At 49.4% G+C, this 14,933-nt stretch overlaps 1 protein-coding gene across 9 annotated transcripts in view; it reads right to left on the bottom strand.

Moving 5' to 3' along the window:
* Window positions 1-2,184: 2,184 nt before the first annotated feature.
* EMSY (EMSY transcriptional repressor, BRCA2 interacting) overlaps window positions 2,185-14,933 on the bottom strand; it is a 79,436-nt gene continuing 66,687 nt past the window's right edge. For 8 of the 9 annotated variants that reach the window (XM_053310507.1, XM_053310504.1, XM_053310510.1 and 5 more), the window contains 4 exons: window positions 12,878-13,032; window positions 11,678-12,241; window positions 5,343-5,864; window positions 2,185-3,941 (listed from right to left, as the gene is read on the bottom strand). In XM_053310507.1, coding sequence (XP_053166482.1) covers window positions 3,750-3,941; window positions 5,343-5,864; window positions 11,678-12,241; window positions 12,878-13,032 — 1,433 coding nt within the window. In that variant the 3' untranslated portion in view covers window positions 2,185-3,749. Of the gene's footprint in view, window positions 3,942-5,342; window positions 5,865-6,369; window positions 6,464-11,677; window positions 12,242-12,877; window positions 13,033-14,933 lie in introns of those variants that run through there. The other variant, XR_008319646.1, reaches the window with a different exon arrangement.

Genomic DNA, 14,933 nt, shown 5'->3' with positions numbered 1-14,933 from the left:
CATTACAGGCAACATTCTGTAAGGGCCTTTGGCTGTTGGGGCTGGGGATGCTGGGTGTTGTAGTTCAGCAACATCAGGAGGAAACCAAGTTTGGGAACCACTGCCCTGGAGTAAGGGAAGGCTGATTTTCAACTCCCATCATTCCCACAATGGCCAAAGACCATTGCAGCTGGGGATGATGTGAAATGCAGTCAAAAAGTTTGAGAGCCCCTGCCTGGAAACTCTGGTTGGCCCAGGATCCCACTGACAGCAAGCAAGTCTTCTAGCAGTCAGTACTTCCCTCTGCAGGCAAGCATTACAGCTGTGCCTAATGTCAGATTTCTTAGTTTTATCCTATCATGATCCCACCATTTTATCTTCACAACAAGGCTGTGAGGTGGGCTAGGCTGAGAGTAACTGGCCCAAGATGAGCCAGTGAACATCATGGCTGAACCAGAGCTCCGATCTCACTGCTCCTCTTCAGTAGAGCACTGCCAGTCTTCTTCCTTCCTTTCAAAGCCACTTGCTTTGTACTGCCCTACCGTTTTATACATTCTTAAGGCGGTATCGGTCCAGGTGCCACATCCATCCTTTCGTACTTCTTCCGACCCACTCTTATTCCCCCCCCCGCTAATTATGGCTGCCATCGTTTAGCTTGTTCAATATTTCTTTTTTCAGAAATGGATTTCCAACCTGAAGACTCACAAGGCCTAGTAATTTGAAGAATTTCATAAATAAAAATCTGACCATGACCAACAAAGGCATTTGTGGCAGTCCACGATTCACGCTGGGTCGACAATGCCTTCTCGGTTTCCCGAGATCTCTTTAACAAAGGGTGGGGGTAGGGCTCTCACACCATCACCCCCCTCTTCGTGTGGTTATGGCTGCTAGGCAATATTTCTTTAGAAGCTCTTGCATCTGCAACCAGTGGAAAACACAAGCACACAAGATATCAGAGGGGCTGCTCAGCCCACCAGACTGCCCCCAACCCCATCCATCTGTGGCTCCTTTTGGGTGGAATGTGAACTAAATCACCAATTGAAAGGGGCTAGAAGAGAGGCCCCTGCCCACTGCAAAACACAGCAATCCCTCTCTAATGATATCCGGATGTGGGTCTTCAGCAGCTGTGCCTCCCGCTTCAGCAGCACAGGTAGGGGGTGATCATTGCTGATCTCCCCGCCCCCTTACTCTGGAAGTGTTCTGTGAAACCCACAGACATATGCCCAGGGGCTGCGTGACCCTCAGGGACATAATGGTGGCTGGGGGATGTGGTGCCCAGGCACAGAATGGCAACGGGTACAAGAATTTACATCAACACAATCAGTGGTTTTAAGATCAATCCCCTTGAATTACAGGGGAATCTTGTGGAGGACACGAGAAGAGAAGCTGCTTTTGCGGGGAAGGAGATAAGTTAATGGGAGAGAAAGGAGAAGCAAGCCTGAACAAATTAATAATGGAGTGGCCATATCCCCACTCAGCCATCGATTAGAGTTGCAGTATTGGTGGAAGGGGAAGAGGGCAAAGCCGCAGCCAGACCAAAGTCTGGAGAGCTACTTTGGAGAAGTCCAGGCCCTACCAATAGCTCCCAAGCTATCTAATACTCACTCCTGGTCCACAGAGATGGACAGCAGCTCTCCAAGACTTCTTCCCAAGCCTACCTGGTGATGCTGCCAGGGATTGAACTGGGGACCTTCTGCATGCAAAAGCAGATGCTCTGCCACTCAGCTATGATGCTTTAGAGCAGGGGTGAAAACTGTGGCCCTCCAGCTGCTGGCCTACAATTCCCATCATCCCTAGTTCCAGTGGCCTGGAGGCAAAGGTGATGAGCGTTGTAGACCAATAACAGTTGGAGGGCTGCAGTTTGACACACCTGCTGTAGGAAGCCCAGACAGCTTCTCCCCACTTGAAAGCCCTGTCCATGATACGAACCCAGGTTGCCTTGTACCCGAATCAAGAATCAGCCACCTTAATAGAGCAAGAGAGAGAGAGATGCAAGGTGTATCCACATCAGCCGTGACCATCTGAGTCCTAATTCAAAGTTGCATTTCAGTGAACAAAGGAGCCTGTATGTCAGTCAGCATCTTCCACGAAGCCTCTGGAGAAGTACTGCTGTTTTCATTAAGAACAAGAAAACTCAATGCACAGCAAGAGCCACTTGAACCACCAAATAAAGAGGACTGTCACAATGGGAAGAAGAGCCAGAAGGAGGGAAAAAGTCAGCAAGACTTTTATAAACAAGTCGACAGGCAACAGAAGCGAAAAGGATGGCCAACAGCGCCACCTGTAGGACAGCCGAGAGTTACACATGTGATGCTTCAAGGACTACAGAAGGTTTTTGGTATCATACTTCAGCTACCGGAGTGTGATCTCTAGCTGTCGCTTTAATTACAACTACTTTTTTTCCAACAGTCAAATCACAGTTTAGAAAATATTGACACAAAAACTGTATTAGAGCCTTCAGAGAATTCCTACTTAAAGTAGTATTTCAGCACCAAAAATGGGCAGTTCAGCTGATAACGTGTGTGTATATATACATATATATATATACAGGATACATCAAAAATCTTAAAATGCTTATTTATAATGAAATCTATACAAAAACAGTTAAAAACTTTGTTCCTATATACAGTTTTCTTTTTTAAAAAAGCAATGTCTTCATTACCAAAATGTACAAGAGATTGTTTTAATCTGGTGGCTTTAACCATTGCAAAATCCAAACGTGCAAACCAAAACTGTAAGGCGGAGAAGGATCACCTCAAAACAACAACACATAAGAGATTAAAAAATATCAGCAAATTTCAGTTTTTTAAGTCCCCAGTCATAATTAAAGGGGTTGTTTTAAATAAAAAAAACACACACACGCAAGAGTGAAATAAATTCCCTAACTTCAACCCACACCCAGGTTTGACACGCAAACGATCAATGCCCTCGTTTCGAACCGTTTAAGCCGAGACGTGTTTCTTTCACTTCCCGAAGCTTAAAAGATGAAACCGTTTCGTTTCGTTAAGTGAAGTCTTAAGTTTTCTGGCCTGTTTAACAGGACCAGGAGTGTGAGCTGGAATTATATCTGCAGATGTTTACTTTTAAATAATATTTGCAATGTGAGACTACTTGAATCTGTATGTGATGGGGCAGAGGGGAGAGTGAAATGCTTTCTTGATGTCTGGTCAAGAAGACAAGCTTCCCACATGATTCTAGGCTTCACTGTACATTCATCACTACCACCTCTCCACCCCCACCTTGCAGAGAGTTTTAAGCTTACTTAAGGGCGGGGGGCATCATCATAGTACAGGGAAGCCACCCAAGGCGGAACTTCTTTGGTGCTTTCTCAGCACTGTGAGGACTTGACATGCTAATAATAAAATAAAATTTACAACTGTCTCATGAAGAAGTTTCCTTCAACTGCCAACAGAGAGACACTGCTCTTTTTTTTTTTGCTTTTTTCGGAACGTCATAGTGGGGGGAGGGGGGGGAACCAAAAAAACCCTTCAATTCACCTTCTTTTAAAAAATCACGGAGTTTTCTTCTTTGCTCAAAGAAATACATTCCATTGTCATAAGTTTATGCCAAGTGCAGCAACGCCATCTCCCGCCGAAACCGTTTTGCAACCCTGACTCCCAATACTGTCTTGTTAATGCACCGATACTCGGAGGGCCCACCAGATGCCTCCGACAGGCAAAGTGCTTTGAAAAGAGTGACGCAAGGGCAACTTGGACACAAAACCACCACGCCGATTGTTCTGTAAAGTGCACTCTGGCGTCCCAGAGGTGCTAAGATTGTTCCATACTCTGCGTAGGGCTCGGCTCGGTCCCATCCTCATTGCTGCTGTCCATGTCCTGCTCCATCACAGTCTCCTCCTCGTCGAGGCGTTGGCTGGTGAAGTTGTTGAGCTCCAGAAGGCCGCTGGGCTCCACCACCACGTTGGAGGTAGAGTGGCACGCGACGGAATACTGGGGGATCGTCTGGAAAGGGGGGGGGAGAACGCCATGCATTAATGGGGAGTTGATCATCAGGACTCCAGGGGCTTTCCTGGAGTGTAACCCTAATTTTCTAAAAAAAACACATTTCCCCCAGCGGCTAAGAGCCTGAGCATCGACACTTCTAGTTATGTTAAGGGGCCTAAGCTACTAATGGTTTCCACAGCAGCAGGTCACATGCCTTGCATGCAGAAAAGCCCTAAGTGCCTGCTAAAAAAAGTCGGTAAGGCGTATGCTTCAAAGCATAACCATGGCACGGGAGCAACGGGAGTTTAAAATCAATCCCACCCTCCTCAAGCTGCCATTCGCGCTGTTAAGGAAAATGGACATTAACCCACTCCACCCCACCCCAATCCCCCACGGCCGCTTCTTCGCTATTTTAACTTTTAAAAAACTAAATTTTCCTATATGCAGTTACTTGCCCACACACAAATTCACTAGCTCATTTATCTGCGTATGCCAACTGTAAATATTTGTTGTAGTAGTAGCAGTAGTAGTAGTAACAACAACAACAACAACAACAACAGGTGCAGTTCATGGCACATCAGTGGCACGCCCAAAGAAACCCACAGCATTCTTCTCTCTGCTCGCCAAATTATAAAAACTTCCCTGCTTAGGGGGTGGGTTCTGCCTGCCATAGGAGAGAGGGAAAGGGGCTCTTCGCAAGCCTGCATCAAGTCCTCTTGAAGAAGAGGAGTCCAAGCCTGGGCTTACCAGTCGTGAGAGGGCTCAGCGTGGCAGCAAGGAGAGTTCCCACGCCTGAACAAGGGCAAGGCTCTCTCTTCCCTCATGCTGACTTTGGAAAAGTCTCGCTGCTCTGAGGCCCACAGGAACAAGCTACCCATTCTCAATGCACAGGGCAGAAGAGGGACAGGCTGGTAGGCAGACGAAGGAACAGCCCTGCTGGATCAGGCGCAAGGAAGCCCATCTAGTCCAGCATCCTGTTTCGCACAGTGGCCCACCAGATGCCGCTGGAAGCCACAGGCAGGAGTTGAAAGGGGCATGCCCGCCCTCCTGCTGCTACTCCCCAGCAACTGGCATTGAGGGGCATCTTGCCTCTGAGGCTGGGGGTGGCCTACAGACCATCGATCCAGCGATCCGGCTTGATCTGAAGCAGAGGTTCCCAACCTGTGGTCCGCCAGATGCTGCTGAACTACAACTCCCATCACCCCCGGCCACAATAAACTGTAGCTACAGATGAAGGGAGCTGAAGTTCAGCGACAGATGCAGGACCACCAGTTGAGAACCCCTGATCTCAGGCAGCTGCATATGCATCTCAAACTGCCCTGAGCCATTTTTGGAAGGGCGCTATAGAAACTGAATAAATAAATAATGATGATGATGATGTCATTATCGTCCCCTGGGTGTCTCTCTCTTGCTGCTCACCTGAATTAAGATCTCTGCAGGGATCTCCTCTGCTTTCTTTGGGGCGATATTCTGGATGCGTATGAACTGGCTGGCTGCCGGCGGAGCTGGCAAAGCCTGTTTCCTCTCCAGCAAAGCGTGCCCGATGGCCGGAGGACTTGAAGCCGCATCCAAGCGCTTGGGTTGCTGGAGGACCGACGCGGCCATGGCCGTCGCTGCTCCCACCGTGGCCACCCGCAGCACCGAGGTGGGCGACGACTCGGCTTCGCTAACCAGGCCGCCGCTGGGAGAGGCCTTGTTGTTGGGGGGCTCCACTAGCATGCGGTCGACACTCGTATCAATCTGAGCTTCCATCATGGACATTTTCAAAATGTCTGCTACCGCCGTCTTCGTGGGCACCTGGGTGGGGAAGAGGCTCGGGAGCAGGGGAGCCAGCTTGGGCACCACACCGACACTGGCCACCTTGGAGACGGTGGGCGGCTGATGCCCCTCAAAAGTTATCTTTGTAACAGAGGATCCTTGGGTTATTATGGGCTGGTGCACCTGAAAATCAAAGGGGGGTTGTGCATATTACAGGCAGGTTGTTGCTCGCTCGTTTAAATATTAGCCACTTATCGGACGCTACGCCATTAACACACACCAGCACTTTCTATAGGGGAGAGATTCAGAAACTCAGGGTTTTAACACAAGATAATCAGCACCCGGGAGGGGAACTAACAAGACGAGGGGAAGGAGAGATTTCCATCACACTGCTAAATGTCCACTCCTAGAATTCTGTCACAGCAGTCCCGTTTTCCTTTGGGATTTACACCCCCCAAGCAGTGCCCGGTTCATCCCCCTTTCAAAAGGTTCACTGTGCCTAAGGACGAAAGCATTTTATAGTATCATTGAAGTGCCTATGGTGGTCAAAATACACCTTTTCCTTTTTTTAGAAACTCATTTTCCTTCGCTTCCTTGCGGTTTGGGCCCTCCCAAAGAAAAGGAGATTGCTCGTCGAGGACAAACGTTACTAAGCAGAGGGTGATGTAAACTACAAAGGAAGACGTACAATGGAGATCCTTAGACTGCCGCCGGGCGTTGGTCTTTATTTCCATAGAAATTAAAAAAAGGTATTACGGGGACGAAAATCAATAACTTTATACCTAAAAAAAAAAGAAACAAAACAAGAAAAAGGAAAAAAAAATTAGGGAGCGTTCTGTGCAATGGCCGTCACAAAGGTCTGTTCTGAAGTCTGAAGGGGGTCTCCCTCCTGCCCCCCACCACATTTTGACAGGTCCTGCTCTTCTCTTGCATCCAGGGGCAGCTGTAACGCTCCCGAACTATTGTTGCTGTAGCAGGTCGTAGCGAGGCAACTGAGCTTGGGACCTAGAGAGGCTCCGGCTTGAATTTTGCTCCTGCCATGAACTTCTCAAACCCGGATCCCCAGATGTTGCTGAACGGCAGCCCAGATCATTCCCAACCACAATGGCCAACTGATGGGAGGTGTCATTCTACAACATCTGGGGGCCCAGGTTTGAGAACCTCTGCCTGAAGGGGTCTCAGGCAAGCCTCTCGCCCCCTCTCAAACTCAGCCTCTCCCTGCGATATGGAGACAAGACTGGCCCACCTTACAGGGATGTGGTAGAGATTACAAGAGAGCCTGTGGGAAGTGTTCTGAGAATTTGAAAGCACTATGAAAAATGTGAATAAATGCAGGCTCCCTCCACCTCCCCTTCAGGTATCAACCAACAGGGCTGTGCACCAAGGAAGTTATTAGTATTAGAATCAGTTCCAATCCAATACCGGTAATTTTTCTGTATTGTGTTGAGAATGGACTGGAGAGGGATGCATCAAATTCAGCCAATAAATTGGATTGATTTGGTGCATCAGGGGCAGAAGGGGGGCTTCCCCGAAACCAAGAAATGGGGTTTCTTCAGTCTTTTACAGGGAAAACAGCTGTTTCTGGGCAGCCACACTTTAAAATGCCACCTTTATTATCTGGAATTGCCTGCCCACCCCCACCCCCGCCACATGCCCAGGTAAGAAAGCAGCTTTCCCTGCTGGAACTACTTTTCTTTGGAAGTTACAAAGAGTGGCTTCTTCACCCACCCACCCCCACACTGGGGAAGACACACAACATCATGACGTTGCTTCCTTACCCAGGGCCTTGTGGGGCATTTGCAGGGTGGGGGGGGGAGGCATTGTAAAGTGCTGCCAATGAGGCTGCCCTGAAGGCAGCTGGTTTCCATATACAGGAGAACCTAGTTATTTGTGGTTCCACATATCGGTGGGGTGCCTAACAGACACCCATTTCCAGTATCCACGGATACGAGAGGGTTCTTTAAAGAGGCCTTTGGGGGAATAAAGAGGCCTTTCGCCCGATACAGTTCGATACTATAATATCGTAGTGTATCTTTTTATCAGAGAAACTCTTCATTGCATCATATCTAACGAAATGTGTTCGGATCATGTCTGTTTCATGGATCAGCCCAATGCAATGCTCAGCCCTATTGACCAATACTTGGGCAACATCTATTTTGGAGCTTTTCCAGCGACTGCCATTTGCTTCCGTGTCCAATTCAAAGCAGGAAGGGAACATCTCAGGGAAGACGACCAATAAATAAATAAAATATATCCTGTTTGAATCTACCCCAGAAGTTAAGGTCTTCTGATGAGGCCTTGCTTTAAATTCCATGTCATGATTACGTTAGCCACCAGTACTATTATTATAATTATACCACTTTCCAATAAGTTCCCAAAATGGCCAGCATGGCACAAAGAATGAGAAAATGGAGAAGGGCCTTCTCTACAGCAGCCCCAGTTCATGGAAACTCTCTGACAAAGGAGTTATACAGCCCCTTCCCAGTTAACCTTCTGAAAATGGGCAAAAACTTTTGCTTTGGTTGACCTTTGAAAAACCCACTGCTTTTTCTTTCTTGTCCTTACACAGGACAGGGGATTTTTAAGGACTGCCTTCCGCCACACACACCCCATCCAACATCTGAGATCCTGCTCCGGATGCCCCCATCAATTGAGGTTTGGCAGATGGGCGTGAAGAGCCCTGCTAACTGGGCAAAGAGGCACCTTTTACCAGTGTGATTCTCTTTATTTAGCAGGGTGAGAGTAACTGGCCCTATCCACCCCCAGCACAGTACTTCCAGTGTCTTATGTTTCTTTTAAGAATGTGAGCCCTTTGGGGACAGGGAGCCATCTTATTTGTTTGTTATTTCTCTTTGTAAACCGCCCTGAGCCATTTTTGGAAGGGCGTTATAGAAATCGTATTAATAATAATAATAATAGCAGCAGCAGCAGCAGCAGCAGCAGGGCCTTTTCGGACGACACCCCAGAGCCCTGGAATTCCACTCCCACTAGCGAAGCCCATAAGGGGCCCCATTACTGTATGGCCCCTGGCAGCAGGTGAAAACCTGGTTCTTTCAAGAGGCCTTTGGGGGAAGCTGAACCAATTCTATGATCCTATTTTACTGCAGTGTTTGATGTCGTCTTGACTGTTCCTGTCTCTCCACTGTAAGCTGCTAACTGAGCAAAGAGGCACCTTTTAAAAGTGGCGATTCTCTTGACTGAGCAGGGGGAGAGCAACTGGCCCTCTCCGTCCCCAGCACAGCATCCCTCCAGTGGCTGTTGCTGGTGTCTATCTTATGTTTCTTTTTTGACTGTGAGCCCTTTCGGGGACAGGGAGCCATTTATTTATTCTTCTGCTAACTACTTTGGGAACTTGTGTTGAAAAGTGGTATATCAATATTCACAGTCGTAGTGTTGTCTTGACTGTTGTTGCCCCTCTGCTGTAAGCTGCTCCGAGTTTTCCGGAGGAAGAAAAGCAGGACAAAACCCCTACACATAAATAAAGCCGAGGCTTTCTTTGTATTTCCCTGTTATCAAGAAGCACAGTGGGTGTTGGAGCACCACAGGGCCTTCTTCTGTGGCATCCAGATGGCGGAACAGGCTCCCTGGAACAAGGATGGGCAAAACCTGCGGGCCCTCCAGAAGTTGTTGAACGACCACTCCCATCACCCCCAGCCACAATTTATTGTGGCTGGGGATGATGGGGCTTGTAGTCCAACAATTGCTAGAGCACCAGATTTGCCCTCAAACAGGCTTCCCCATCCTGTGGGCCCTCCAGATGTTGCTGAACTACAACTCCCAGCAATCCCTAGCCACAATTTATTGTGGGTGGGTATGCTGGGAGTTGTAGTTCAGCAACATCTGGAGGGCCTGCAGGTTAGGGTAGCCTGCCCTCAAAGGTAGGTCTGGTCCAGATGCGGAATACTTGTCAACAGGCAGTGAAGATGACGCCATTCTAGTGAACCTTGCAGACACAATCCCTCTTGGATGTTGTTTCTAAAATGGTATATTACTGTTTTTCTATTTTAATTGCATGTGAGCTGCCTTGGGTGCAGTGCATCACATACAGAAAGGTGGGGTGTAAGTTAAAATAACTGAAGGGGCCTGAAACACTGGCTCCACCCACAGACTTGTTCCCACGCAAAGGGCTTCTTCAACCCCTTCCTCAGTGTGGACATAAGTGGTATACTGTGGCCAAGTTCACCTTCTATGCACCTCCAATCACTCGTTCCTGCTCGCCTGGGTCTTTGGTTGTCACACAGGAGCATACCGTTGAGTGCATCAGAGTCTCTGCTGTGTTAACTCTAAGGGGGCTTAAGAGGGTCCTTTGCCAGCCTCTCAGCTAAGGGGTAATTCCAAGGATAATGGCATCAGGCATGTTGCTGCTTTTTCAATGGACTGTAGCCATGAGCTAATTCTCAAGCTGATATTATATATAGTCGCCGGCAAAAGAACATCTCCTACTATAAGGCTATATTTTTACAAAACCCATCCGCTCTGGCTGTCCAGGTGTTTCGAGGGGCCCACTATGTTCCTGCCATGCTAAAACTGTTTCAGGCTAAAGTCACAACTTCTTTATGGAGACCAGTTGGGGCCGGTTCGTGGTGTTACTGACATCAAAAAAGGTACAAATGAGATTTTTAAGGAACATTTTTCAGGTAGCGCGATGTGTCCCCTTGTCAGTGCTACGTAGAGGTGGGATTTCTTAAAATAAGAGACTAAGATTTGGAATTGCACATTTGTATACTGGTTTAAACTTCACTTTTCCGCAGCTGGCCTAGCTCCACTGATATTAATTGATAATTTTAAGTCAAGTTGGAAAAAAGCACTGGAGATTAAGCTGCCCTATATTTCAAGCGAGGTTTTATCGTCAGTGGGCTATGAAAAAGTCAGAATATTGGTGCAACGTTTGATAGATTTAGATCTCCAAGTGGATATAGCCAGTTTACCAAGATATGTTTTTCTTGGCAGTGACTCTCCTCTGCTGAGACCTGCAAGTTATTTATATTCCATTACGATTCCCAAGCTAAAAAGAGCCTTGGCATTAGTTAGATTTAGATTTAATATTTTACCTACTGCTGTTCTTGAAGGCAAATTCAAGAAGGTTCCTTATGGGGCCAGGGTTTGTCCATGTGGAGCTGGGGTTATTGAAGCTTCTGCTCATGTTTTATTGTACATAATATTGTCCATATTGCAGAGATGCTTCGGCTGGATTAATTTTACCATTGCTGTCAAAATATCCAGGGCACTCGGATGCTTTCTATTTGCAGATTTTATTGTCTGACAATAATGATGCCATCTCTTTAAATATTGCAAAATACTGTTTTGCTGTCTGCAAGCTACGGCCTGAGTTAGGCAGATTATTGTTATTTTAAGCCCCCTTAAAGTCTTAGATGATTTGTTTGAAATCTTTTGCTGTTAATATTGTCTGGTCATGGGCTGTATTTTTAAATAAACTAATAAACTTACAAAACCCTTAAATATTAGAGAGAGTGTCTGAAACATGCAAAATATTCTGATAACGGAATCAGAATTTTTGGATGTCGCTTTTGATTCTGTTCCAGACTTATTTTGCATATTTCAGACACCATCTATAATATTTATGGGTTTCCTGAAAATATGGCCTTATAGTCAGAGATGCTCTTACCAGTGAGCATATACAATATCAACTCATGAATTTGCTTGTGGCGATTGAAAAAGTGGTAACATGCCTGATTCCGTTACCCTGCCCTTAGGAAGCAAGCAGTTGAAGTGCATCACAGCAGAAGGGGAGAATTCTTGGGAACAGAAGCTGCATTTGATGCCAGGTTAAAAGCCCCCAGGGAGTGCTTGCCATTGCTTGCGCTGCCCCTTTAACTCTGCTCACGGCAAGCCTCAACTTCCTAACTGTACCAAAAAAGGCCAACGCTTGCTTGCCACGAGAAGGGACGTGGCCAGCTTAATCCAAGTGGCGGGTTCCTTCTTCCTCAGGCCTGTCATGGGTGGACTACCCCCCACACACCCACAAGTCTAATTACCTGACTTGCCGACTGCTTCTCGGAAGCGGCGGGCAGCTGCATCTGGCCCTGGGGCGGCTGGGGCTGGACGTAGATTTTCTGGGCCGTCGGCGCCTGCTGCAATTTGGGCAGCTGCTGCGTGGTTTTGACAGCCAGCACCTGGACCACAGTTTGTTGGGGCTGGGCCACCAAGGTGGGGAGCTGCCTCTCGCGGGTGACCGGGTGGTGCGGGGCCTGCTGGACCTCCAGCTTGGCTTGTGCCGGGTCCTGCTGCAGCGGGGCAAGTTTCTGGTGGCAGATGGAGAGCTGGGGCATCTGGGGCAGCTTGTGGGAGAGGGGGTCCGCCTGGAGGTGGATGGTCTGCTTCTGCTTGGCCTGGAAGCACTGCAGGGTTTTGACCTGCAACTGCGTCTGCTCCAGCTGGGGCTGGCTCAGCTTCTGCGGCTTCTGGGCCTGGGACTGAGCCAAGGCGGACCGGTAGAAGAGCCCCGTCTGAGGGTCCAAGGTGTCCATTTCTTCCACTTCGCCTTCCTCCGTGCCGAGCGGCTCGCTGTGCTTGGTGAACGCCGTGTGGCTGCTCAGAGCCTTAACAGAGAGGGGAGAGGAGGGAGCAACATGAAATGGAAGGATCGCCAGCCAACGGAAGGCCAGAGGAGAGCCGGTCTTGCGGGAGCAAGCATGAATGGTCCCCTTTGCGAAGCAGGGTCCACCCTGGTTTGCATTTGAAGGAGAGACTATGTATGAACACTGGAAGATGCTCCCCTTATGGGGTGGAGCTGCTCTGGGAAGAGCACCTGACTGCTTGCCTGCAGAAGGTTCCAAGTTCCCTCCCTGGCAGCATCTCCAGATAGGGCTGAGAGAGACTCCTGCCTGCAACCTTGGAGATGCCAATGCCAGTCTGTGTAGACAACCCTGAGCTGGAGGGACCAATAATGGTCTGACTTGGTAGAAGGCAGCTTCCTATGTTCTTCCTAGTGTCCCAGTCTCAGGGGTGTCTCTTCCATGAGGCCAACTGAAGCTACCGTCTTGGGCACAAGTGCACCTCAGGGTGGCAAGCACAGGCACCCTGTCCATCTCCCGGCGAATCTACTCTTCCTCCATTTTGTGGGTGACCCCAAATTCTACCGTTACCTCCCCCTGCCTTAAGAATCCCATCAGCAGTAGCCAAGTGTCCCAACTTGCAGAAGCATGAAGGGCCCAACTCAACAGAAGACGGCCAACCTGCTGCATGATGTGGGTGATGGCTCCTGTTGAGGACGCTGGGATGGATTTCACCACAACAGACGTTTGCGTTGCTGTCTGCGATTGAGCCACGTGCTGCAGGAGGGTCCTCTGGGGCTGGGAGGATGGTTGGTGGGGCTGGGACCGATGGCTAACTAGAAGAAGGGGAGAGGGAAAAGAGAGGTCAACGATGCTCCTTAAAACCCACCTCCTTGCCGGCATCCTCTTAAGGTAAGTACACATGGAGGAGAGAATGGATGGATGGATGGATAAATAAATAAGAGATTCAGCATAAGACACTAACACCAGCCATACTATTTGCAGGTTTCATCCAAGGGTCAGTCTACCACTCAACGCAAGAAGTTCCAGGGCTTAGCTAGAACTAGCAGAATGTGCATCATCGTGACAGGCGTGGTGTGGCCTGGGTGGAGAGAGGGAGCAGCTGCACACCGAAAGACCTCTCTCCGCCTGCAGGGTTCTCTGCATGTTCTGTGGACAGACACAGAAGTGACAAAGACCAGGGGAGACGAAACCCCAGTGGTACACAATGGAATGCAAGGGACTCCCAGGCCCAATGCACTTCAGGGCGGTGCTCTTTTTCAAGGGCATAAATAAAGCAGAGCCGCCTTCCAGAGCATCCCCAAATTAAGAGAAAGCCAGGGGCATGCACTGGTTGGAGAGCTGGATTCAGACTATGTTGGTGAGTGGGTGGGTGACGGGGGAGGGAAGAGACCTTCTATGCCACCCTGAACTAGGGATATGCGAACCGGTTCGACAGTCCGGGGTCAAACCGAACCATCCTCTGTCCGGTCCGACCTCGGACCAAACACCACCGGATTGTTCGAGCGGTTCACGAACTTGTTTTGTTTTTTAAAAAACTACATTGTTTTTGAACTTACACCCTTCAGGGCTGTTGCTGGAGGTGGCGGTGGGGTGGGGTGGGGAAGGTCCCCCCTCCCCCTGCCGGTCTCCCTTATTGCCTCCTGGCCCTTCTCGGCGGTTCCGACTCTCAGCCAAGGGTGGCTGGCTGCGGCGCGGCACACCAGGGCCGCAGCTCGTAGTGCTGCTCTGCTCTCAGCCCCGGCAGGGAGGCGGCCGAGTTCGTGGGGCCCCTGGCGCTGGGCTGCATAACAATTGGGAGCCAGTGCTCTTGCTTCACCAGCAACAGCCCTTGCAGCGGGCGGCCTGAACTTCTCTCCACTGAACTTGAAAACTCAAGCCAGGAGTGAGCAGCCGGCTGCCGTTCGGAGGCAGGTCTCAGCGCCTTCTGAAGTCCTGATCCCGTCCTCAAAGCATTGCTTGCTTCATCTGCTCCGACAGTCACCTGACACTGAGCTTTCGCGGGCGATTCAAATCGTCCTGGAGTTCCCCCTCTGTCGAGTCTAAACCAAGCCATATATTGGGAGGTGTGTGTGTTTGGGGGCGGGGGGCTGGTTTTTAAATAAAATTCTTGTTCACTTCAGCTGAAATGCCTGGAGATGTATTTCTTTTTTTAAAATGAGTTGGCGCGGTGGAAGAGAAGGAAGGAAGGAAGGAAGGAAGGAGAGGAAACTGGATCCAGCCTGAATGGTTTGCCTTGCAGTCTGAGAGAAGTGAGTGAGAGAAGGGGGTGCACGAATACAGCTTAGGGGGGCTTTCATGCAGTTGGTACTGGAGATGGAGGAGCTTTGAGCTGCCACTGGCTGGAATGCTTGTAGAATGGTTGCTTTAAAAAATGATACAAAGCGGGGAAGTTCAGGCCGCCCGCTGCAAGGGCTGGTGCTGGTGAAGCTACAGCACTGGCTCCCAGTCGGTATGCAGCCCAGCGCCAGGGGCCCCACGAACTCGGCCGCCTCCCTGCCAGGGCTGAGAGCAGAGCAGCGCTACAAGCCGTGCTACCGTGCCACGCTGCAGCCAGCCACTCTTGGCTGAGAGTCGGAACCGCCGAGAAGGGCCAGGAGGCAATAAGGAAGACTGGCGGGGGGAGGGGGAACCTTCACCGCCACCACCACCACCACCCCCAGCAACAGCCCCGAAGGGGGTAAGTTAAAAAACAATGTCGTTTTTAAAAAAAACA

The sequence above is a fragment of the Hemicordylus capensis genome, chromosome 3, assembly GCF_027244095.1.
Source record: "Hemicordylus capensis ecotype Gifberg chromosome 3, rHemCap1.1.pri, whole genome shotgun sequence".
Classification (NCBI taxonomy): domain Eukaryota; kingdom Metazoa; phylum Chordata; class Lepidosauria; order Squamata; family Cordylidae; genus Hemicordylus; species Hemicordylus capensis.
This window is presented reverse-complemented; position numbering and strand designations above follow the sequence as displayed.